The sequence below is a fragment of the Muntiacus reevesi genome, chromosome 5 (assembly GCF_963930625.1).
Source record: "Muntiacus reevesi chromosome 5, mMunRee1.1, whole genome shotgun sequence".
Taxonomy (NCBI): Eukaryota; Metazoa; Chordata; class Mammalia; order Artiodactyla; family Cervidae; genus Muntiacus; species Muntiacus reevesi.
In genome coordinates, this window is record NC_089253.1 from 51,031,689 (window position 1) to 51,058,127 (window position 26,439).

The following is a 26,439-nucleotide window of genomic DNA, read 5'->3' on the forward strand; positions in this document are numbered from 1 at the left end:
AGGGAACACCTGTCCTCCCTCCCGTCTCTTTCTCCTCAGAGACAGGGTGACTCCCCTCCTCCCTTTCCTCCTCAGCCTCCTCCGCCTCTTCTGAAATGGTCCCTGCGACATCGCTGAACTCGGGCCACGCGGTCCCGGATATTCTAGAATGCCGGCACTGAGCCTTGCTGCCCCCCACAACTCTCCTCCTGGTTTCTGCAACGCCGCTCCTCACTCTTCATTGCTGCTGTCCACGCCGTCCTTCCCGAGCTCCACCTCCAGTAAGTGCCGTAGACTTCAAACTCACTCCTCTCCTCTCACCAAACACTGTCTGCATCACCTCGTCCACACCCATCGCCTCAGCTGCCAGCAAAGTGCTAAAAGCTCCCTAATCCTATCTAAGGCCCAGTCCCTTCGCTCACTAGTCGTCCAGTCAGGGTTGAATAAGCGCAAAACCAAAGCCACCCCCTTTGTAACCAACCTTGCTCTTCTCTATTTCTGCATTTCTCCTCCAGGGACTGGACCACAGTCCACTCGGGCCTAAAGCTGCTCTCTGCGCCAGCTCTCAGCATCCCTCCACCCTCCACACGGGGCTGGAGGCTTTATCTGCTGAATGGTTTTCAAGCCTACTCTTTCCCCTCAAATGACGCTGCTGCTGTCGCCTCATGGCTTGTCATCTCTTCTTGCAATCTACCCTCTGCAATGAACTAACACTTTATTAATTACCCTACTCTTTCACTTAAAACTTCTCGCTTGCTCCATCATTTAGAAGAGAATTTCAGTCTTCAGCACAGAACACAAGGACAGGTCTACAAGATCTGGCTGGGCTGTCGCCCACTCTCAGCAACTCTACCACACAGTCATTGGTCACGCCAGACTCCGAGTGGTTCTCTCCCACCCGCCGAGGCCTTTCCTGGAAGGCCCCGCTTCTGTTACCATCCTTCAGAGCCTAGGGCAGCACCCCAAGTCCACGGAACCTCCCTGCTCTCCCAGGGTGGCGCCGCTCCCTCTTCTTTCCATCCTCCCAGTCTAGACTCTCTCACACTACAGCGGGACCGAACGCGTCCCATCTCCCTCACTAGACGGTGAGCTCTCCATACAGAAAAACTTCTGTTCATCTCATCATCACCAGAGCCTACCAAGGTGTCCAGGTATCAATTAAGCACTTAGTAAACACTTGTAGAAGGAAGGAAAGAAGAAACCGGGGTTTATCATAAAGTACCTCCCAAACTGGGAAGCGAAATTATTTTCTCTACTTTACTTGTAAAGACTCACACATAGGAGAGATTAGCTATCTGAACAAGTTATCCATCACCCTCAAAATATGAAAATCCTTAAGTCTCTCCCTTTTCTCTCAGTCCAACATCTGGCATAGTTTCACGGACTCTCTGAAGCCTAAAAGCTGCTCCCAGTAGCAGACACTTCAGCCATTTCCCTGCCAACCCCTCAGTAATAACCTGGCCTTCTTATCTCTGCCACTGCTTGCCAGCAACCCTCAACCTTCAGTCAACGCAACTATCTGCCAGGCCGTAGTACTGCTGAAGAAAAACCACACACACCCGTGAATCAGACTCACAGGTTCGGTCTACGACCTCAGGTGACCCTTCAGTATTATCAGGCAATATTCCAAGTGTCCCTTGGTGACCGCTGATCCTTGGATTTATTCTGAAGCCTTGCCCCCAATTCCCCTCTACCCACCCCACTCTTAGCAGAAAACCCGACCTCCTACTTTCCTGCAAAAACTGAAAACATCTGGTGGTGATGTCTTTAACATCCTAGCCCCACCCCCGAACTTCACACATCTCTCTATGCAGCCTCAGGAAGAGGCCCCCCCCCCCACCGGCTAACACCGCCTCTGCAGAAACACGACACATTGGCCACGCCCTTTCTCCTGAAACTATCTACTGGGCCATTTCCCTCCGGCCCTTAACATCGTGAAACAAAACAAAATGAACAAAGAAAACCTCCCTCCATCTTGCGTATCCGCCACCCTCTGCCCCTCATTTCCCTTCATAGTTAAGTTTCTTTAAAAATATTTTTTTGAAATATTTCAACCATTAGAAAAGTAGGGACTAAATCACCACTACATGTTGTCTTCTTTCCTAATAAAGTCTGACAAATAGAGCTGAAACTCCCTTCGAGCCCCCTCCCTGACCTCACTGCCTTTTCTTCCTCCATGGCTATATGTTTGTACTGCAAGCTTATCTATAAAAATGCTGAATTATTTACATGTTTGTACAGTTTACACAAATAACACTATAGTTTTCATATTTTCCAACTTGCTTTTTTTTTTTTTTTCTTTTTTTTCCAACTTGCTTTTTAACTTGACATTGTTTTTAAGATTTACCCTTGTTCTACACCTAGCCCCAGTCCCTGGACTAGAGAGTCCTCCTCTCTATGGCTGTGCCACCACTGCCGGTCTAGATTCTAACAAGAGCAGCTTGCACTCCTCAGCGCCCTGTGCCCGCCTTCCCATCTCCTCGTAAGCCCTCTCCACGTGTTTCTGTCTTCTGCTCTCATCACACCACGGCGACTACTCTTGTCAGAGCCCCCAGCTGCCAGTGTCACTAAACCCCATGGATACTTCAGCCCTTCTCTAACCAGACCTCTCTGCAACATTCTTCTCTGATTGCTCCTTTCTCCTGACACTCTCTTCCTTCCTGCCCCGTTTCTGAGCACGCAGTTGCCATGTCCTTCATTAGTTATTCCCCTGCTGTCCCCCTAAGTCGGTGGTTTTCAGTGAGGCTGGGGCAGTTTTGTCCCATGGGGTACATCTGACAATGTCAAGAGACATTTTTTGTCATCACGGGATGGGTGATGGGCATCTTGGGCGGAGGCCAGGGACGCTGCTCTGCATCCCACAGGGAAAGGGCGGCCCCACACTGCAAAGAATGACCCAGACCCAGTGCTAGCAGTGCTGAGGCTGAGACCCGCGGTTTAGATGTGGGTCTTCCATATGGTTCTGGTCTGAGCCCTCTTCCCTTCCTGCTCCCCGCCGCCTGCATCCCATCGCCTGCTCTTTGGAACCTGCAGGGACAAGCGAGCAGCCTGATACATTTCCCAGGGTTGGCTAGGCTTACCCGGACACTGGGCCGCTCTGGAGGGACCTCAGACACCATGGTGTGGTTGGTTAGGTCACTGTTGGTGGTAGTTGAGCGTTTCCCACCTGCTTTATTGGACATGTCCAAAGCTGATCTGATTTCAAGTTGACCAGAAAAAAAGAAAGAGGCCGGTGAGAACCAGGAAACAACGGGTGCTGCCCACCCCTTTCCCCACCCTGCCATTCACCATTCCAGTGTTCAGCACCAATCAGGGCCCCTTAGCAACCCAAAGGGTCCCCTCAGCTGCTTCCACTCCCCTTCCGAGATTATACACCATGAGCTCTGCACATTCTCCTCTTCCTTTCCTGAAAAGTTACCTTAAAAACCTAGACCCATGACTCTGGGACCTCGTCTCCTTCTAATTTAAAAGACATGGTAGCCCAGTGGACATGAGAGACATTTAATTATCTTTTTTTTTGCTTTCACTGACTGAGCCAAGGTTCTCGTGGTCACAGCACGCTCTCACTATCTCCTCAGAGGCCCAGGTGAATGACATGCCAGCCTCAGACCTGTCTCACTCCTTGAGCTCAGCCCATGGGATGCCTCAACCTGGGCCCTGCAAGGTTCTGAGAAAAGGGGTAAGAGTGTCAAGCCAGCTGGGCCTCAGAAGTTTCCGGGCCTCAGAACTTAGGTGAGTGACCCTAAAGTCTCCGCTCCCCTTTCTGCCCCTCATTCCTTCTGCTTCCCAGCTGCACAGATCATGGTGGTCAAGGATGCAAAGGCCAAATAGTAGGCAGGGAGTTAACATACATTTTCAAGTCAAACTTTTTGTTTTCCTCTGGAGCCTGGCCGGTCAGTGGGTGTAGAAATGTGTTCCGTCTTTCATTATGGCTGTAGAGGCAAGAGAGAGGAGCTGTGGTCAAGATGGAGAAGGCAGACACAGAGGCCCGAGCGTAGACGGGCCCTGGGCAGAGACGGGCACTCTGCCCTCCGGCAGGACTGAAAGTGCCAAGCGAGGGCTGGGCTGCAGGAGCGGCAGCAGGTCCGTCAGGAGGGGAAGCTGTCTTTCCGACAGTGTTAACTACTTACTAGAGATCCCTAGGCTGGAACGAAGCCCACTTAACCCTTTCAGCGGCCGTTCAGGGCATGTCTGTGGGGGGCGGGGAGGGGCTCTAGCGGGCAAGACTTGGCGTTCGGCGGGCACCCTCAGCAAGACAGCTCCTGCCAGGGCTCCGCATAAAGCTGCTCACTCATCATTTGCTGAAAGAATTCTCTTGTGACCTTGGACCTCTTCCCCCCCTGTTCTATCGCTTTCTTCAAATGAAAGAAGAGATCCAGGGGTTCCACTCTTGAGCTCGGGCTGGGCCCCGCTCACTCCGAGTCCAGGACTACCTGATGTAGCTGAGCCCTCAGGAGTCCAGCGCTGGAGGTGACCGCTGGCTCAGCAGCCACGTCTGACTAGCGGACGCTGTGAAGACGGCCCACGGAAGCAGAGGGAGACCTGGGGCGGGGCGCGCTCTGTGCCCAGGCGGGTGGGGCTGTATGGGGAGGCCCTGCTGTGGCTCTTCTGGCTGACTGTCAGGAAAGTTCCCTGGGGGTTCGGCAGAGACAGGGGAGGAAGGGCAGCCGATGGAACTTAGGGAGGGGCTGGTGCAGAGCGTCTAAGCCAGAGTAGCACTCATTTGAGAGGATTCTGGTAAGAAAATGGTAGCAGATTCAAGCCTGCAGCCAGTGGGGGTGCTGGGAGAATTTTAAGGTCTTCTTTACCTTCCCCTCTTGAGAGAGACTGTGAGAGCCCAGACATGCCCAGTCCACCCCCAGAAGCTGGTGTCTGCATGGAGCCCGCGGAGGCTGCACTGGGGCTTGTGGGCCTGAATACCAGGCCACCAAGCCCTCCCACGGGGAAGGGCCCATGCTCTGCTTGGCAAGCGGCAGGTCAGCTAGCAGGGGGAAGAGACCTCAGCACGTCCCTTCAGCTGCATGAGAGAAGTACAGTAACCTTTCGGAGAGCTGCTTTCCATAGTCTGGGACACTTCCCAGCCCTTAAGCTGTCTGCTGAAGCTAAAGGTAATATCAGCCGGTGTTTTCTTCAGCTTCCAAACCAGTCATGTTCAGATCAAACCCAAAGACCCGTGGTAAATAGAAGCCTAGTGGGCAGTAGCTACAGCCTATGTGGAAATCTGGGCTTTGCAGCCTGGGCTTACCAGACGGGACCCTGAGTCTGGCCAGTGTCAGTTAGCCTGGGTTCTAACTCTAGCACATTGATAACCCGCTTTCTGATTCTCAAACTCTATTCCTCACTTTGTCCCAGGTCTGGTAAGGATGCTCTCCTCAACTTAACCACAGGGGATCTCGGCAAGGGACAGCAGTTGTTTCCAGTCACCCACATGCCTGGCTCTGCCCCGTGGAGGGGGTGGGGGGCAGGCAGGCTGCAACAGCTGAGATCCTTGAGGCACCAAGGCCTCTGCTATTCCCCAGCTCAGATCACCAACCCCCCCGACACTCTCCCCCAATCATTGCCTTCAGCCCACTCTACTGTACACATTCCCTGTGATAACTCTGCTGGAATCTTTCCTGCAGGCACTGGTACCGACGAACAGACAGACAAAGACACACACACATCCCGAAGCCACATGGTGTTTGCTGTCAGCCAGCACAAGTCTTTCAGAGGACACTGAATTCTTTCTGCCCTAGACTCTCCTACCCAGCAACCCCGACAGATGACGTCCTCACCCCACCCCGGCACTACCAACTTCAAAACAGCGTCCCCTTCACAAGCACTGCAATGCAGCAACCACTGACCTAACTACTCTGATCTCCAGGTCACACGGGGCGGGCCCCTCACTGTGACGCCCCCAGAGCCAGTGACCTGCCAATTCAGCCCTCACTTCACCTGGCTCACAGTCCACTGCAGAAACCCTACCTGACCCGTCGATCAGCTCGAAACTTCAGCATCTTTTTGGCAGCTCTGGCCCCTGTGCAGCAGCCTCAGAGGACCCGGCAGCCAGCCTGCTCGTAGCATCCCTCTGAGAAGTGCGTCCTCCAGTCCCGCTCGCAGTGCCGGCCGGGCTCCAGCGTGTGGTGGCAGCAGGCACTGCTGGTTCCCTCCTCTGACTCCGGCACCGGTGAGGGGGAGGGCCTCTCGCTGGGGTGGCAGGGGTGCCCGGCTGCCCTAGGGAGCCTGTGGCTTCCCAGCATTCAACCAGAATGCTGCTGGGCAAAACGCTGGGGGCAGGATGATTGAGTGGGGGACGATAGCCTCAGCTTAGGTCCCCAAGGAGAAACGGCGAAGGCAGGGAGATGGAGCGGGCACACAGCGCAGGTGTACCACTCCTAGGCAGTCTGACCTCGTGGCGCTAAGCACACGGAGTCGCTGGGGGGTGGAGGAATCCGGGCTGCATCCCCATCTGCACGGCAGAAACCCGCGCCAGCCTGCCCTGCCGCCCCGCCTCCTGGCCCAGAACACAGGCCCTCGGGTGAAATCCACTCGCTTCAGAGAGACCCTTCTGAGCCCGTGGGCACAGGGCTAAACGAAGCTCCGGATTCACGCGCGGCTGTTGTGCCATGCTGATGCCGGAAGCGGAGACGGACGGGGTCTCCTCTCTCTGCTCTCAGTCCTCTTCAGTGCAGACAGGAGCACAGTGAACGAGGCTTTTCTGCAGCATCCCCCTACACGACCCCTCCAGACGCCACCCCAGGCTGTTGCCCAGGTCACTCACCCTCTGCCTGGGGCGGCCCAGCAGATGAGCAAGTGAAGCATGTGGCGTGGGTGTCATGCAGCCAGAGCGGGTGGTGATGACTTACTTCTTTGCTCGGGTGAAGTGGCAGAAAAGCTTCTTCCCAAATCTTATTAGAAAGAGGGTAGTAAATGGGGCTCAAGGCAGGGGGTGGGGGTCGTCATGTGTTAATTTTTGTAAATCTGCCCAGATGCAATATGATAAATCCCAGCTGCAGACTGTCAGATCTGCTTGGGGCAAGGAGGTTTGCATCATTGTTAGCTACTCTATGAACTCTCCAGAGATTGAAGGCGGTCACATCTCCTCTTTTCCTGATGTCCTCCATGTCTTAAAATGCAAGGGCCCTCCATGCAAGGGGCTTCTGACAGTCATCTCTTCCAAGCCCCTGCCACCAGCAGGCTTGCTCTGCAATCTGTCTCAGTAAGTGCCTTGGCTGTTTGTGAAGGGTTTCAATAAAGGATGCTCCAGACCCACCATTATGTTACACTGTTTGAGATGTTTTCTTTTTTTTAGAGATGTTCTTTTTTGATATCAAATTTTAGTTTCTCTAGCTTTGGCTATTGTTCCATTTTTGTCTTCAGATGACAGAATCCTTTCTGACCAATGTGGTTTCTTTCAGCAGCACCAGGCATTCTGTTGACATCACAGTCTGTTGTTGCAGCAATTTTGTGATGTCAACAGACACTGAAAGGGAGGAGCTAATCTAACTGTTTTGTTTGAAGACAGAACCCAGTCAGAGAACAATGCAATCAGTGAGTAGAAAAGACAACATTATTACTTAACCCGTGATGAGACAAGCTGGTCCGATATAGCTGGGGCTGATATTTAAGCAACTAATCCTAAATCCAAAAGGTCAATATATTCAGCCATTTAGTGGTGCTTCTGCAAATGCTTTATCCTGATGACAAGTGGCTTCACATTGCAAATCCACCTCTCCCTGTCCCTAAGCCAGTTCCTGAAGCCCCGCTGTGGTCATGGCGAGCTGGGCCCTCTCCCGAAGCCTGCTTGGGATCTCTGCCTGTGCACAGTAGGTCCCAATAAATATTTGTTGAATGAATGAATGAACAAAAGGAACTCCCTACGCTCTGATTTCATTTTTAGCCAGCTGCATCTGGAGTCTGACACTCTATTACCAAGGGCTCCCTCATCTTTGCTCTCTCTTAAAGTTAATTACTTCCTCTCCGTGAGAACAGCTCTGTCTCTGCCCCTCATCCCCTCACTCAGCTTCCCTGCCGGGCTCCCCCTTGACTATACAGCTTGGCTTTGATCCATCTTCATTAGGAAGGGAAGAAAATTAAGCTCACATGCACAGGAGGAGGTGTTGAGCTGCACTGAGAAATGAGGTTTCTTCCCCTAGAAGGCAAAAATGTCCCTTTCCCCTTCAAGTTGAGCTCAGGGGCCTCCCATAGCCTTTGCTTAACTTTGCAAGTTAAATGACTTCTCCTGCCTAGTGAAGATACTGCAGGCAGAGGGACAGAGAGGCTCAAGGGTTTCCCCTGTCTATTGAGAGCTCTGCAACCCTCAGGATTACGTGAGCACACAGAATACCTGACTGCAGTTTTTCTTTTTCCTTTGCTACTAAACTACACAGATGACAGGTTTTCATTAGGTTAGACACCAGGAGGAACTTACCAAGTACTGAACATTATTAAAAAACGGAAGGAAAGACAGGTCATCAATTTTTTTCTTCTCTCCTCTTTCCTTTCTTTTAGGACGTCAAAGGCCTCCATTTCTCAAGGACAAATGGTTATGACTCTACCTCCAAATGGACTGCTCAAATTCCTCCCAAGGGAAGGGGGACTCTCAAGCAGTAAAGGGGGCAGGAGCATCCCTAAACTGCTGAGTTGCCCACTAGGTGGTCCCCTCACCCCCAAGGGCCATCAGTGAAAAGAGAACTGGAAGGACTGATCTTTCAGTCTAAGGTCCAACACGAGAGGGGCTTCCCTGGCCCGTGTTCTCTCATGTGCAAAGGAGGTACTTTCTATTTCTATGAAATAATAACTAGAAACTTTCAAAATGTGAAACATTTAATATATAAGACATAATGACTATATTATTCTGCTTAAAAACAAATCAAGATATATGCTGAGTACTGGAGCTAGAAAATGAAAACCACAGTCTTGGGCTTAAGATGGCTGTGAACGTAGCAGGGGCTGGCATTCCAGAAGTGCCAAAACCAGTAAATTACAAAGAAAAGAGACAGAGCCTCTCCCTTTTCTAAGCATTGTCCCTTCATCTAGTTTGGGCTTTTCCACAGTTCAAGAGACACCTGCAGCCTCTAAGTGCAGACGCTAGTGACAGCATCACTACGGAGTTAACTGTGTGCTGACCGATCTCCAAACAAACTCCCTAAGAATCAATATCTCTCCAGAATGATACCTGGCACTATGCAGTCAAAAGCAGCAAAAGCAACCCAGATGTTCAGGACCCTTTGCAGACATGCATGTTCACAGACGTGTACACACACATGCACACACACACGCACTCAGAATGGACAGCTCCCACCGTGATAAATACTGAACAACGAGAGAGATACATTCAACTCCTTCCACCTTGGGCTCCTCTTGGTTACTTGCAAAATACCAAGCTGCTGCAACCCCAGAGCTCCTGAGAATGAGTGCCAACCAGGTTTTTCCATCCCAACAAAACTCTGGCTTTTGGCCTTACAGCTCATTCGATGGAGAGAGGACTGCGAAGTGAGGTGAGTGGGGAGGAGGGCTGCCACAGCCCACCCCTCCCACTTCCTTCTTCCCCCAGCTCACAAATTCCAAGCTGAGGCTGTCCACTCACAGGAAAATTTCTGCAGCCTGCAAAGGAAGTGAAGGTCAGGCTCCCGCTCTTCACCTCCCCTCTGGATGTCATCATCATTTCAAGGAGCTTTATGTGCTCCACTTTTCTGTCCCAATTAAAAACCAACTTGGTTCACATTCCCAACAATCCTGATGTGCCTGATTCCTGAGGTTCCCCCCTCCCACCCACCCCCGTCATTCCTACGAAAAAATACACTTCCCTAGCCAAGCTCTCCCCACCCAAACCCCTCTGGCTCTCCCGCCTACTGCAGCCATACAAAGAGGAGGCCTAAGGGGGTCAGACCTGGCGGCGCCTGTAGGTACTGCAGGGGGAAAGGCACCTTCCCGAGACACTGGGTCTTTTCCAAATGCTGCCAATGGATCAAAACAGCGGTCCTGCAGTCTCAGGGGACACAGCTGTCAACCCGGTACTTGCACTTGCTCCCTTCTGTCCTCCCTGCCTTTGCTCCAGCCTTCCTCCTGTGCAAGGTCATTTCCAGAACGGCAAGATGAGAGTGTCTTCCCCAAGTAAGCTCGGAACACGAGAAAAGCTGGCTACTGGGCTGCAGGAAGTAGAGAGGACGCAAGAACCGGGCCTGCTCTCTCCCGCTTACCTCTGCCTATCCTCACGGCCCCGTCACTGTCCCAGAGTCAGAACGCCTTTCCTCCCCTGTCCTGATCACACATGGAACACTGGGGCGATTCTGACCTGAGCTTGGCCCCTGGCTCAGTAGCCAGGGGATCAAAGTCACAAATCAGGGCTCCAGATCCAGGCTTCCTCCCTGCCATCCCATGTGGATGTCCTTCCCTGGTGTCTCCTGTATAATCACCTGGGCCTGGACATCCCTTTTACTTCCAGAACAGGAGGTAGGAAAGCCTACAAGTGCAGGTAAGGCAGGATAGTCAGGGCAGTGCTTCACTAAGGGTATGTGAGCGCGTGTGTGTCTCCCCTGAAGGAGGATATGGCAGCCTGCTCCAGGATTCTGGCTGAGATAACCCCACAGTCAGAGCAGCCTGATGGGCTACCGCCCACGGGGTCACAAAGACTCAGACACGACTGGGCACACGACACTTTACTGTGTGTGTGAGTGCACGTGTGTCTCAGAGGGGTGTGCGTCTGGCAGCGGGGAGTACTCGGGAAATTCATGGGGAATCTTCATGCTGATCTTCTGTCTCAACTTGCATCATCTTATCTTCAAACATTATTTTACTTTACAGACCTCCATTTGTCTTCTGAAGAATAAACAGGGTGGCTATTCAGCCTAACCATGCCTCTTCCATATTAGTTGGTAAAGGGCTACTCTTCCAATGAGGAAGAATTTCAGTACTTTTATAACTGGCCCTCCCCTCCTCTGTGTGATCCAGAAATATCTTAGGGCCATCCAGGACTCCAGGCCAGTGTCCTTTCTGGTTGATAAATTATTAAATGTCATTCCTGGGATGACCGCTGCTTCACTGTGAACACCGACAGCCCTTTCAGGTGTTAAGATGATGATTCTGGTCTCAGAAGTTATCTCAGCACAACACTGTAACAGCCCTTCAGTTAAAAAAAAAAAATCCTATGATAAACCATAATAGAAAAGAATATTAAAAAAAAAGAATGTGTGTATAACCAAATCACTCTGCCATATAACAGGAGTGAACATTACAAATCAGCTATACTTCAACAAAAATAAATTTAAAAAAAAACAACAAAATAGAAGACTAAAATAAAAAAGAAGCTGTCTTAAGCAGGTTGGGAGGCATTCTCCCTCCATACACCGTGACCCAACTTGGAGAACTGGGGCAACCTGGCTCCCCGGCTCCTCACGCTCCTTGTCCCCGTCCTTCTGGCCGTCCCCGCTGAGGGGAGAAGAAATGAAGGCGAACCAGGGGTGTCCGTGGTCCAGGTCCACGTTTTCCCTCTCTCAACCTCCCCCGGGAACCCCTCCCGCCCCCCCCCCCACCCCCGCCCGCTAATCCAGATAGAACAGAGGGAAAGGGCTCCAGTCCCCTCCCCTCAGCCTCCAAGCTGCTTCCCCCGACGGTCAGCAACGGGAAAGAGTCCCCAGAGGAAAGAGCAGGGCAGTAATTAATTACCTCCCCTTGCCCGACAAGCGCTGAGCCAAACCCCAAAGCCCTACTCTCCAGACATGAGGCAGCCCAGCTGCCGCTTCCAGGCCTCCAGAAGGTCGCTGGAACCAGCCCTCCCTCTTCCTAGCTCGGCAGCTTTGGTCCTGGCGTCCCGCAGACAGCAGTCACCCAACCCACCCCAAGGGAAGGAACTGTACCAAGTGAGTGAGTGGAGAGTAATGCAGCTGGGCTGGCCCCCTCCTTCCATACCCTGAAAAGCTGCAAATGCCTCCTTGGCGCTCAATCCAGCAATCTGCAAGGGCCAAGCTGTTTCGTGCCTCAGTTTTCTCATTTTAAGAATGAGTGGCGGCCTGTTTAGTGGCCCACTGTGCTGTGCTTAAATATCCTACCAGACTAGACAGCAGAGGAATAAAGGCGATGATGCTCTGAGGAGGTGAACACAAGGAAAACAAACTCACAAGGTCCCTGGCCCTTGGCCTGGGAGCAAGGCAAGGCCCATGCAAGTCAGGGGAGCTGAGATTCATTGTCTCAGCTGTAGTAACAAGGGACATCCCTTGTGGTTTAGCTGGTAAAGAATCCACCTACAATGCAGGAGACCTGGGTTCGATCCCTGGGTTGGGAAGATCCCCTGGAGAAGGGAACGGCTGCCCACTCGGGTATTCTGGCCTGGAGAATTCCAGGGACTGTATCGTCTGTGGGGTCGCAAAGAGTCGGATACGACTGAGTGACTTTCACTCACTCACTCACTCATAGTAACAAGAGACACAAGACAAAGTTCGCATCTCCTTGGTTGTCCCCAGTCCCCGGCGTGTCTCCAGCCTGAGCTCCTCACCTCCAAGAGAGAAGAGGGAGACAGCCTCGTGATTCGGGAGGAGGACTTCGGCTCCGCAAGGCCCGCTGCAAGAAGGCAGCGAGGAAACTCACACCCCCCCCCACCCCCGCTGCAAACCACTGAGGGCCACAGGTCCGGGGACTGTGTGTGACGTGGGGTGGGAGGGGCCCCAAAACGTCTGCCTAGTGCAGAGGCGTGCACACAAACCGCTCACAGCCTGGGCCTTCGCTGTCCCTGTGCCCTGGCCGGCACCTCACACCCGGGGAGTGGACGGCCGTCTGGTGGGGTGGCTGCGATCTGTCTGCCCAGACCCGTGGCCAGCGGTCTGCCCACGGTGGAGGACGGGGCGTGCTGCTTTGCTCCAGGAGGCTGAGCTGGGAGTGAGGTAGGAGAGCTCAGCTGTGCACCGGGGGGTCCGACAGCCAGGCTCTGCCCACTCCCGGGCCTCTCCCTTCCGACCAGCCAGCCAGGCTCTGCTAAGAGTCTACTGAGCAGAGCTTTGTCTGCTGGAGAAGAGAGCAGGAAATCAGTGGGAGGGCAGGGCCCAGGCAACTGCTCTGGGAGGAAGGAGGTCCCCACCTCACAGGGCTGCATGTGCAGATGCAAAGGCAGGTGGGCCGGAAGTAAAGCCCCAGTATGAGCAGCGCCCCTCACTCGCCGGCCGGGAGCGCTCAGCTGCTTGGTTCTCCTGAACCAGGACAGCAGGGACACAGATGGAATGTGAGAAACTCTGAAGACCTCCTCCTGACAGAAGCGAGGAGTCTGGAACTTCCCATGGACTCGGGGAGCTCACGAAGGGCTTGGAAGACAGAGAGCTCTCCCAGATTGCTGTCTGCTGCAGAAAAGATACAAGAGGAGCTTGGGGACCAGGGCCACCAGGAGAACCAGTCAGAAAATGGCTGTGCCTAGAGACAGTCACTGCTGTCTCCACCTCTGTGTGATGAGAAAAATCACCATGAGCTCCCCGACATCCCAGAAAGAGAAAATGAAACCTGGAAGGGAAAGAACTTAGAGAACTTTTGAAGACAGTTGTCACTTAAAAACAAAGAATGGCCAGCACATGGCTGTAGCTGACCAGTACTGACATCTCAGCTTTTCTGGGTCTCAGTTTCCTTATCTGGGACATGGAATGATATCAAATTGCTCAGAGAATTAAAGTGAAAGTATTAGTCATTCAGTCGTGTCCGACTCTTTGCAACCCCATGGACTGTAGCCCACCAGGTTCCTCTGTCCATGGGATTCTCCAGGCAAGAATACTGGAGGGGGCAGCCATTCCCTTCTCCAGGGATCAAACCCGGGTCTCCTGCATTGCCAGCAGATTCTTTATTGCCTGAGCCACTTGGGAAGCCCTGGGAGGATTAAACAAGGTCACATATTTAAAGCACCTAGGATAACGTTCGGCACAGAACAGTTGCTCGGTCACTGGCCGATGTTATAAACATTAAAAAGATAAAAGAATAAAATAAGACAAGGAGCACAATCCCATCCATTTCAGTGGCCACTAGTCATATGCAGCTATTTACATTCTCATTAATTAAAATTAAATAAAATTAAAATTTCAGTTCCTCAGGCTAGCCACAATCTGCTGGGGCTTGAGAGCCGCCACAGCTAGAGGCCACCACATTGGACAGGAAAGCTGGAGCATGTTCTCCCCCGGTGGGTATTCCGCTGGACAGCACTGGGCTAGATGTTCTTTAAGCCATCTTCCAGTTCTAATAATTATCTAATAATTCTATAAAACACATAACTCCAACCAGCCTGTCCTTCCACCAGCTGACCTGGGGTCAGTGACCTCAGGGGAAGGCAAATTCTCTTACAGCCCTAAGCTAAGGAAAAAAGGAAAAGGAAAAGGAAATCTGTTGCCGACAACAGTAACAAAAAGTTAAACATCTAAAATCAAAGGATACGTCTGAAAGTCCAATCAAAATTAATGTGGATATCTATCATTTTAAATTAGATGCACTAAGACTCCTCCAGGGTTTGAGAATATTGTTACTAACAGCCCTAGTGGGCGCAGGCCCTGGGAGAGGCAACTGAGAAAGGTTACAGAGAGGATCACGGACACTGGCAAGGGGGAAAGAGCAAGGAGCGGCCCCTCCTCTTGCCTCCTTCTCCTTCTCGGATTGGCCAGCTGCTAGTGAGGCTGGAGGGGGGAAGACCAGACAGCTTGCCTGCAGGGTCTGCCTGGTCCTGCCTCCCCAGTGCCAGGAGCCGCCGGCACAGGGCGGAAGAGAAGGAGAGGAACTGCAGGGAAGACAGCAGGCTCAGGGTCTTCCTTCCCTTGCACCCTCTGTCCCCACCCAGCCTGGAACCTGTGCTGATCCCAGGGGTACAGTCTGCTCTTAAACAAACAGCATCCAAAGCAGGTGCCAGAGCTGTCCATTGATAACTGGCTTAGAGCGGGGAGGGGAGAAGACCTCAGAGGAATGGGAGAGGTGTTCCCAGGCTAGACCCTGCCTGGAGCCCAGACAAGGGACAGAGGAGCTTGGGAAGACAAGGGAAGTGGACGGGGGCACCCGGGGAGGGACACTGCGGGCCCCTGGCCTGTCCCCCTGCCATGCAGTAGCCTTGAAGGAGGCCTAGGTGGGGATGCTGAGACAAGAAGACACATGTGCTTTGGAGAGGACAAAAGGGACGCTGGGCTTGGTCCTGGTCAGGACGGAAGCCAGTCTTGGTAAGGAACACCTGAGTAACAGGTGCGTCTACCTGTGCCTTTTGGAGCACCTGAACACCATCCCGATGCTGCTCCCTGTGGCTGGCCTGGGAATAGTGCAGCTACATAATTTGCAGGCCCCAGAGCAAAATAAAACACAGAGCTCCTTGCTCAAAAATCATGATGCTCAGGACGGTGACAGGAGAGCATTAAACCAAGCCCTTCTGAGGATGCAGGGCCACGACAAAGGCTGTGTGCCCGTGAAGACTGCCCTGCCTGGGAACACAGACCACTCTGTGGTGCTTCTCCTGGAAGTTTGAGGATGGAGAGCAGCTCGTCATCCTTGCGGCTAACTCTTAGCACGAGGCAGAACCCCAGAAGGGGCAGCTCCTCTCTCAGTTCCTGCCTTCCCCTCTCTCTTGACTTACATGCCCAGAAACACGGCTGCTGTCGCTCCTGCCCCGCTGGGTCTGGTAGCTGGCACCGCCCCCTTCTCGTGCCTGGTTTCTGTTTGCCTGTGGGCAGCTTAGCTGGAGGAAGCACCACAGCTGAAAGCCACAGGGTTGGACTTGCCTTATCTTTCAAACCTGCCTTCACGACCGGCACAGGGAGCCCTCTGTTCCTACCCAACAGACCCCTCCAGGGCCGCCTACCATTACCATTATGTCATCGAACCTTTTTCCTCCCAAGAAAGAGGCAGGGGACAAAAGCGCTCCTGGCTAAGAGGGGGGTAAAGTCAACATTTCTGCTTTGGAGACAAATCAGGCTTTCATTTTTTGTGCACGCCTGAGTACACACACACACACACACACACACAACATCAGCTGAGACAAGTCCGTCTTAGCACCTCCACCAACAAAGCCAAGAAACTCTTGTCCACATTCCCTGCACAAGTCTGACCTGACATGAGAACGTTCCTCAGTCAAAGAGCCCCAATATGTAGAAGGAATGAGGGCTCTGAGTTGGCAGTTTGGGGAAATGGGACAACAGATATCTAAACCCAGAAGACTGGCTCTCTCTCTTCCTGGATTTCTGTTGCTCCCAAATGACAAACTTTGTCTTCTAATGAGCTGAGTGCCACGCTAACACTCTACTCCGCACCCCCTCGTGCATCCTGCCCCCACCTGTCCACACTTGACGTGCAGTACAGGGGATAAAATGCAGGGCACAGCTATGCCAGCCTCCTCTGGCTGAGCCCGCACTGCTGTCCTTCAGTGCTGGGCCAGGAAATGGCTGTGAGGAGGCCGACAGCACTTCTGCCCAGAGCTCCCGAGTCCCCTGCTCTGGAGACAATGGCTCAGGGAGCAGGGGGGAGCCGGGCTCCAGCTCTGCGTGCAGGGGGGCACACAAAACCATTGTCTCTGCAGCAGGGCAGACAATGACTTGTATTTCTGGCATCTGTGCCAAGTGGTTTACCCCCTTGGACTAAGAGAACTCTGAAGATTTCCTTCTAATAAATAGGAGTGATACTGAAACCTGGCCCCACGCTGAGAATTTGTGTCCAGTTGTAACAAAGCCCACTCCAGCTGATGTATGGGAATACTGGTGCTCCCTTACTTGCTCCAGAGCCACCCAGACAGACAGATAGCGAGACAGAGGACCACTCACTCACCGGCTCTTCTCTGCGATGCCCTCTGCTCTCTCTGACTCCGTTCACACTCAGGAATAGGGAAAAGGCTCTCCTTTAACACTCATCAGGCCCCTGGTGGGTAGCAATCATTAACAGCCACACATGCGGACTGGCTTTAACCCCTTCGGTGCTGGCTGCCTCTAGCTGGTGGATGGCCAGCCCCGACCCCTCTTCCCAGCTCCGAGAAAGCAGGAACTCCTGCCTTGGTGCCTCCACCTGAGTAATGCCGCTGCCTCCCATGTGCAGAGTAGGAGCCCTCCAGTCCCACCCAGGCTGCCCTGCCTGATTGGAGCACGCGGGCAACCTGAGGCGCTTGGTTCTGGCATGATGCCCAATTGGATGAGGCCACATTATGAAATATTTGCCTAGCAGGCCAATAGAGGAGCCAGGATCAGGGGGAGGGGATGATATTTTTATTTATTCCTGGAGGAGAGCGAGCAGACAAAGGTAGTCACAGCATGCCTAGCCCTGGGCCAGGAAACAGTGGGAAGGCAGGCTTCAGGTCAGTGTAAGCACCTCTAGCCTCCCTGTCCAGGTACAGGGCGGAATCCCAGAAGGCTTCTAAGCAACTGCAGTTCCTGACTGTTTAGCTAGAGGGTTTCTTGGCCTTAATGATTCCCTGACTCACCCAGGAGTTTGGAGCTAGGAACTGTAACAGAAATGAAAAAGGAAAATAACTTGACAGGCAAAGGATTGCTTGTATCTACACAAACTCTGGGGCACAGGTAATCTTTATATTTCAGAGTTGCAGAAATCATTTTTGCATCTTTGGTGGATGCAAAAGAAAGGTGGGCAGGATGAGCAAAGACAAATCACCTCTTTTTCCCTTTAAAAACAGGCAACTGATTTGGGAAAATCTAAATCCAGCATAAAAGTATCTACATGTAGGATGTATGCAAATCTATGCAGATATGTGCAAATGAGCAGCTCCAAGCTTTTCAGAGTAAGTCCTTGCCAGGATTTTTCTAGTTTGAGCAAGAAATCAGGTAGTCTCCAAAGCCTGTAACAGAGGATCTCACTGTAGGCTGTAGCATAAAGATATCAGTAGAGGAAGTATAGCATATAGGGCTCAATCAACATATTTATTGAGCATTTACCACATATAAAGCCTTGAAGGAGTCTTGTAGGGTTTTTAAACCACAATCATAAACATGATAGGCTATGCTGCAGAAGGTCAGTGCCCTCTCTGCACGCCACAGTTAATACCCCCTTTTCCTTCCCGGCCCCAGTGGGCGGTGCTGCTCCAGCTGGTACCAGCCCGGGTCTAGTGGCTGCATCTCCTCTCACCACCCCTTGTTCTTGTCTGTCAGTAGTCCAGTCACTGTGGCTCAACACCCTGGCTTAAGTCTACCCTTTCTTATCTCCTGGACTGCCTTCCCAGCTGCCTGATGGTGGGTTGGGCCTGAGCTCTTAAAGGGGCTGCGTGCATTCCCAGCCTGCCCGTTCACCCTCAGGAACACCCCCGGAAGCCTGGTGCTGCGCTGAGTCAGGTTCATCATGCCACTCCCTCCTCTCACGTCCTTGAGAGTCACAGCTGGCTGCAGGACCGCCAGAGTGCGAGAGTGTGATTAACTTAAAACGGGAAAGGACGCTGATGTTTTGGCCTGCTGTTGTAAATGCTTATCATATCATGTAAAAGCCCTGCATCTCAGTATTTAAAGGTTCCCACTCCGTGAAGCTGAGTTTTAAAGGTGGGGGGGCTCACAATATAAAGTCAACACAGAAAAATCAGTTCTATCTCTATATACTAGTAGCAAATGGTGAAAAATTGAAATTTTAAAAATACTACATACAATGGGGTAAAAAATATGAAATATTTTTGAATAAATTTGACAACAGATGTGCAAGACCTATATACCAAAACTGTAAAATACTACTGAGAAAAATTAAATAAAATCTAAATAAAAGGCAGATAAACTGTTTGTATGGAAAAGGAAATTAAATATTGTTAGAATATCAATTCTCCACTAATTTTCTTATTAGAGTCAATACAATCCCAATAGGTTATTTGTAAAAATTGATACTGGTACTCTGAAATTCATATAGAAATTAAAAGGACCTATAATAACCCCCCAAAATTTCAAAACGAAGAATAAAGTTAGAAGTCTTAGATTATCTGACTCCAAGATTAGAATCCACAGTAGTCAAGACCAGGTGGTATCTGCATAAAGATACATGTACAGATAAGCTGAACAGAATAGAGTCTAGGAATAAACCCATTCATATATGGTCAGTTGGTTTTCCACAGAAGTATAAGGGCAATTCAAAGGGGAAATGACAGTCTTTTCAGTACATGGTGCTAGAAAAACTAGAGGTCCATATACCAAAAACAAAAACAAAATGCCTTGACTTTACCATTAAAAATTAACTTAAAATGGGCCAACACCTTAAATGAAAAGCTTAAACTATAAGATTTCTAGAAGAAAACAGGAAAAAAATCTTAAGTGGCTTTTGGTTTGGCAAATTTCTTAAATAAGACATAAGATGCACTAGTGTTAAACAAAATATCAAGAAATCAAACTTCATTGAAACAAAAACCCTAACTTTTCAAAACATGTTGTTACAAAAATAAAAAGGTAAGCCATAAACTAGAGAAATATTTGCAAAGCATGTGTCCTAAGACTTTCATCTAGAATATATAAAGAACTCTTACAACTAAATATCAAGACAGCAAAGTTAAAGTGAAAGTCACTCAGTTCTGTCCCACTCTTCACGACCCCATGGGAATTCTCCAGGCCAGAATACTGGAGTGGGTAGCCTATCCCTTCTCCACGGGATTTTCCCAACCTGGGAATCAAACCAGGGTCTCCTGCATTGCAGGTAGATTCTTTACCAGCTGAGCTACCAGGGAAGTCCATTAATGTGCAAAAGATTTAAACAAACACTACACCAAAGAGGATGCTGCTGCTGCTGCTAAGTCGCTTCAGTCGTGTCCGACTCTGTACGACCCCATAGATGGCAGCCCACCAGGCTCTGCCGCCCCTGGGATTCTCCAGGCAAGAACACTGGAGTGGGTTGCCATTTCCTTCTCCAGTGCATGAAAGTGAAAAGTGAAAGTGAAGTCACTCAGACATGTCTGACTCTTGGCGACCCCATGGACTACAGCCTATCAGGCTCCTCCGTCCATGGGATTTTCCAGGCAAGAGTACTGGAGTGGGTTGCCACTGTCTTCTCCAACCAAAGAGGATACACTATGTCAAATAAAGTACAGGAAAACATGTTCAACATCATTAATCATTAGGGAAATGCAAATTGAATCCACAATGAGCTAAGACTACATACACCCACCAAAACTGCTAAAATTAAGACTAACCATACCAAATGTTGACAAAAATGTAAATGAACTGAAAGTCATACCCTGCTGATAAGGCTGTAAATGGTACTTCCACTTTGTTTACCTTTTTAAGAAACGGCTGAACTTTTCCATGCAGTTTAACATACATTGATTCCTAGGTATTTATCCAAAAGAAATGAAAATATATGTCCACACAAATAATTGAACACAAATGTTCATAGAAGTTTGCTTGTAAGAGCCTCAAACTCCAAGAAACTCAAATGTCCATGAACAGGAGAATACAATATGTATACCATCCATACAACAGAATATGACTCAACAATAAAAAGAAATGAATTATTGATATCCATAACAACATAGATGCATCTGAAAATAATTGTGCTGAGTGAGAGAAGCCAAGCTCCCTCTCCCCAAATAAAAAATGTACACTTTATGATTCCATCATACAAAACCCTTACAAAGGTCAACTAATTTATAGTGGCAGAAAGCAAATCAGCAGTTGTATGGGGATGGGGTAGACCGAAGGATTTCAAAAAGGCAAGAAGAAACTTTGAGGAGTGATAGATACAGGTGTACTATCTTAATTATATGTTATAGCTTCAAAAAAATGCATCAAATTTTACCCCTTCAATAGTTATCATAAATCAACTGTACTTCTATAGTGAAGTGAAGTTGCTTAGACATGTCTGACTCTTTGCAACCCTGTGGACTGTAGCCCACCAGGCTCCTCCATCCACGGGATTCTCCAGGCCAATATACTGGAGTGGATTGCCATTTCCTTCTCCAGAGGATCTTCCTGACCCGGGAATCAAGCCCAGGTCTCCCACATTGCAGGCAGACGCTTTAACCTCTGAGCCGCCAGGGAAACCCTATAAAGCTATAAGAAAGAAAAGTCTTCAGATGAGACATTAAAAAAAAAACCACCTACCCCCTAGGCCTCATCCACTATGTTTTATGCTGTGATGGATCTGGGCAGGTAGGGGTGTGGCTGGGTGGGTCGGGGTGGGGATTCCAGCTTCCCCAAGGACCTGCTTTAGACAGCTGGTTAAAGACAGGCATGGACGTGGCCTTCAATCAGCCTGGACCTCTCTCCTGGATTTAGGTCAAATAATGTAGGAGACCTGAAGATCGTCTTTATAAAAATAATTGTTTGTTTTATGACAGAAGGGAAAATAAAAATAAAACCCTGTTCATAAAGTCCTCTCCTCATCATCTCACTTGATTCTTTTATGGTTCTATAAGGTAGGCAGAAAAATATTAACACTGTCATTTTATAAAAAAACACAAAAAGAAACCCTGAGGCTCACAGAGGTAAAGGTCTTGACTAAGATCACCCTACAGAGTCCCTCACCCTCAGTGTGGTTACCTTCCTGCTAACCGAGGTCTGCCTGCAGTCTGGGGGCACCCTGCCCATCCCTCAGCCCGGGCTCGGCTCCCAGGACCATGGGACGCAGACCAGCATCGGAGTGCTCACCCCACGCTGAGTAGACGCTCTCGCAGAGCACAAGTGGCAGACCGGAAGGGACCCTAGGATGGAGGAAAACAGGGCAGGTCTCGGGTCATAATCGGCTCAACTAAGGGGAACCACGGAGTACTAAGACAGGCTAGACTGGGAGAGAGAGGGGATCTGAGGAGCTAATCAGATCACGTGTCTGATGAGAGAGGAGGGGAGACCAACCAAACACCACTCCCAAGGCAGGGAGTCTGCTGGATGCCGAAGCAGCTGGAAGCTGTCAGAGGGCTCCAGGCCCTGCTCTGCCAGGGCTGGGAGACCCCTCCTCTCTCCCTTGTTCTGAGTTCAGGGTGACGGGAGGGCGGAAATCCACACTGCACGGTGTAAAACCTAAGAGGCATCTAAAACCTCAATGATCAAGTTTGATAAAAATTTTATGCAATATTTTGGAATTAAAAATTAGTGCAAAAAATTCAAAATGCGTGAAATATTTTAAATAAAGACCAGATTAGTATTACCAATTTCCAATTCACCTGAGGCTCCAACATGGCTTAGAGTGGCACCGATTCTGTTGTTACTGAAAATGTTGATATTTTGTCCTTTGTGAAATTTTCACACTGATTTTAATTTCTTTTACTATTGCAATAAATGCTATTTATCTTGATTACTGAGTTTTCTGGCATCTTCTTAAATGCTGTGCCTTAGGAGACTGCCTCAACCACCTTACCTGACTCAGCCCTGCTCAGGGGTGAGACTGGAGGGACTGGGAGAGAGAAGGGGAGACGGGACAAGGCCTAGGAGGGGCCAGGGAGAGGCCGGCACTCTTCAAAAAACCTCAGTGCACGAGAAGCAAAGAAAGACTGAGGAATTATTTCAGATTAAAGAGGAGCAGAGACATGCTCCTGGATTAGATTCCAATGACATTATTAGGGCAATGGATGAAACTGAATATGGACTGTCTACTAGATAATAGTAATGTATTAATGTTGTTTCCTGAATTTGTTCGTTGTACCGGGTTTATGTAAGAGAATGTCCTTGTTTTTAAAAGGAAAAAATATAATAAAGTGATAAGGGTCAGAGGGTGATGGCTGCCTGAGAGCTACATTAAGCCAAACACTCCTCTCTGTCCAGCCTGTCTTTCCTCCAACTCCAGGCAGTCCCAGCAGGGACCAGTAGGAAATGGTAATGGCAGGAAGTCTTGTCCGGAAGATCAGGTCTTGGAGGGCTGGTTAGGCATTTGTTTCCCAAAAAGAGAATTAACCTTGAATTCTCAAATCACTCCTCACTCACTCCAGGAAGACTTGACAACTGGCACCGAAAAGAAAGGAAATTAACACTGACCCAGGCCATGAAACTAGCACATTCTCTGCTCAGCCTCCTGAGGCAGGTACCACTGCCGGGCACTTGCAGAGGAGGAAGCTGAGGGGTCAGGGAAGCAGCTCTAGGCGATGCAGCTTGGAAACGGGAAAGCCAGGGTGAGAGCCCAGGACACGGCCCAAAGCCAGCTCTTTTCCCACTTCCAGTTTGTTGTGCAACTTGAAATTCCCTTCTCATGCATCATCCTACAAACTAACCCTTTAGTTTATTTTTGCTGAGTTGAACCTGCATTGGCCTTGGGATTTTTGGCTCTGAAGTCAGACCGCCCCAATTCCAATCTGACGGCACCGGTTATTACCTAAGGGGCTCTGAGTGAGTGACAATCTTTTTGTGCTTTCATTTCCCCATCTGCAAACAGGGATAGTATAAACTGCTACCTCAAGGGTTTGTCATAGGATTAAACGAGATTATACAAGCAGAGAATTTGAGAGACCTGGACCTTGCAATGCTCAATAAATGGCAGAAATTATTACTATCTGCCCCTGCCTCAGATCATTCGCGTGATGGCCTAATTTCTGACTATAAAACCCCTCGGCACTTTGACACATGAAGACAAATGCTTAACAATTGCTCTTAAAGAAGTTAATCACCAGGATAGTATTTTGGATATTCTCAATCTAGTTAAGAATGCCTTTAAGCCCCCACCCACATCAGATCACTCGTAATCATCTGAGACAGACCCCTTATCCTCAGGAGCCAGCATAATCGACACCTAAGAATCTCAGAGAGGACGGAGGTCTGTCCTACCATACTCTGAACGAGGACAGGGTTTTGTTTTTCTATGTCATGTCACACTTGGAAGTTAAAAAGCAAGTCAATCTAGGGGCCACATCCCTGGGCTGGAGGGAGTTGTCTGGGAAGACTCAAGCTCTGGTGCTGGTAGTCACCCATGCAGCTGTATAAGGTGGGCAAGTGCTTGCCCCTTGGGGCCCACTGGGCCTGAGCAGGGAGCCACCTTGCCTGCAGAGTTAATGAGAGCATACAAGAGGCCACTGAGGCCTGAGCACTTCAGGAAAAAGCTGGACAAAGGAGGTGTGAAAGGTTAATGGTGCAGGAAAGCCTAAGCCCCTCTGGAGCACACTCCCAGTCTCAGGGTCCTCCGGCTGAGGAGCCCTACAGCAGGAGAAGGCAGACAAGCCAGGAGACGATGCAGCAGGGGGCTGAAAGGGGGGCAGAACAAGGGCAGGGCGCCCAAGGGTCACATGACGGTCAAATTCAGCCAGGAAGATGGTTCTTCTGCGACAAAGGCAGAGCTGGAGCAGGGTAATTTTCTAACTATAAACGGAAACCCCAGAAGCCCCAAACCACACAAAAGCACGTGTGAGGGTGAGAGCACAGCGTGTAGGATAGCGGGCACCGTATGCAGGAGGAAGGGCACGTGCAGCAGCAGGCAGACGGGAGGACGGTGCGCCTGCTGGTGACCAGGACACAGGGCGGAGCCAGGTGAGTGGGGCCTGAAACGCATCCAACATGGGCAGCTCTTACGAAGGAGAGGACTACAAACACAAGTGAAGGGGGGCCTTGGACAGGGCCGGTGTGGGTGGGAGGCTGACACTGCTTCTCGTAAGCTGACCCCACACCTGTCTGTCCGGATCTCTAAACATAGGCACAACTCACACACCTGCTTGTCTGAGCCTCCTGGTCCCAGCCTCAGCACTGTTTCTCTTTCCCCTCACACAGGGGTTTGCCTGACCTGATCTTTTCATGGCAGAGAGCATGAAAGACTCCCCACACCCTGGAATTAAATTCCTCCCCACCCCAGTGCAATGGGTGCTTGGACTTTGTGCCACTCCCCAAACCCCCTCCAAAGCACTGCACCATCATCACTGCCACCGTCCCCCCCCACGCCACGCTCTTTGCTCTGGGTACCGCACCTTCCCCAGGGAGCAATGCAGGGGCTGGCTGAGCTGCCAGGAGGGGTGAAACCGCAGCTCCCCACTGCTGCCTGGCCCCTGCATTCCAGCCCTGCGCCCAGAGTTTGACCTTCTCTGTGGCTGCGGCATGTGTGTTCTGGGTTACAGAAATAGCTCAGCCCCTGGGACCCTCAGGCCCTCCCTCTCCTCCACCCAGAGACACTCCCAGCTCACAGGCTCCAGGGGCGTCAGGCGGGAGCAGGGGAGGGCTCAGTTCCCCACTGCCCTCCCGCACACCTCTCCCAGAGCAGAGCCAGGTAGGGCCGCCTCCCCACACGCCCACCCCTTCCAACCCCGCATTTGTGGGCTGTCTACCATCACTGTGGATGGAGGTGAGGCTTTTGGCAGAGGAAGCCATGAAGGACGGACAGCGCCACGAAAAACTTAGACAAACCTGACCCCTTGTTGTGTTTTTTCTGGAGTTCATTCGGATGAAGGCCAACAGCCAGCCCAAATGGTTCCCAATCCCATACACTCTGGCCTCGCCACCCCATCGTCTCATGCAAGGTGATGATGTCATGGTCCCTGGTTCAATACTAACCCAAACAAGATGGCATCGGTCCTCCTACAAGCCCATGATGGAATGGGGGATAGCGGACTCAATGACAACATGAAAGATTGAATTTGGAAAGAGTGATGAGCTTTTGATGTGTGGCTTTTTGATCTTGACTCCCTAGTGTCTGATGAAACAATAAAATCTTTCATGAAGGACTTTACTAAAAGGATAGAGGGTTACCTCTGGGGAGGGTGGGGCCCTGAATGGCCTCCCACACTTTGTCCACCCATGGGGAACAGAAAGGACTCCGCAGCCACGCCTCGGCCTCTTCAGCCACACTGCCGTTACTACCTACTGGGCCTCGGCAGCCTTGCAGACAGGTGGAGAAAGAGCTGGACAAAGGATATCGGGGTGTATAAAGTCTCCAAATCAAATACCTCTGGGCTTAGAGGTCCAGGAAAGGCTAACAGTGATAGAAAGTACCCATCCCTTTCTAAAAATTGCCCCTCCACCCCTATAACACAGAGTTTCAGTGGGAATAGCCATGTTCCTGCAACCTCATGCCACTCTCTTGGTTACAGGTAGCCACCCAACCCTAGTTCAGCCAAAACACCTTTCCAGGGATAGGAATTGAGAACAAAAAAAAGACCAGTCCTTCTTCAGGTGACATGTACACAAGGGAGCTGCAAGAAGCCATCTCTTTAGACTGACACGGAGCCAGGACAGCTCTGCAGGGAGAAGAGAGTGAAGCCAGCCCATGAAGAGGAACCATGGGCAAGACCACACTTGCACCATTCAGCTTCTTGATTCTAGTTGGTTCCTGCAGTCCAGCCATTCCTCTGAACTTTACAATAAAATCCCCTTTGGGGCTTAAAGTTCTTTGAGCAGTTCCAGTAACATACTCATAAGTTATAACTAATATCAGGAAGAGAGACAAGATGAATTCTGGAGGATCCAACCTCTAAACTCTGTAGCATGAGGAAGAAAAGGAAGGAAGAGGAAGGAAAAGGACCAAGGAGTTGCCCAAGGGTAGCAGAACACGGTGCTGTGAAGGCCTCAGCTGGCCTAGAAGGCCATCTAAGAAGACAGGGTGGAGGTAAGGGTCAGAGAGACCAGGTGCTTTTGCTACCTCCCAGTTTAGGAAAAGCTCCTGGGATGTTTAGAGAGCTGG

At 50.6% G+C, this 26,439-nt stretch overlaps 1 protein-coding gene across 5 annotated transcripts in view; it reads right to left on the reverse strand.

The window, feature by feature from the left end:
• Window positions 1-26,439, reverse strand: part of PLEKHA6 (pleckstrin homology domain containing A6) — a 133,118-nt gene that overhangs the window by 39,946 nt on the left and 66,733 nt on the right. For all 5 annotated transcript variants that reach the window (XM_065938208.1, XM_065938206.1, XM_065938205.1 and 2 more), the window contains exons 4-5: window positions 3,831-3,911; window positions 3,060-3,174 (exon numbers count right to left, since the gene is read on the reverse strand). In XM_065938208.1, the coding sequence (XP_065794280.1) occupies window positions 3,060-3,174; window positions 3,831-3,911 (196 nt within the window). The remainder of the gene's footprint in view (window positions 1-3,059; window positions 3,175-3,830; window positions 3,912-26,439) is intronic.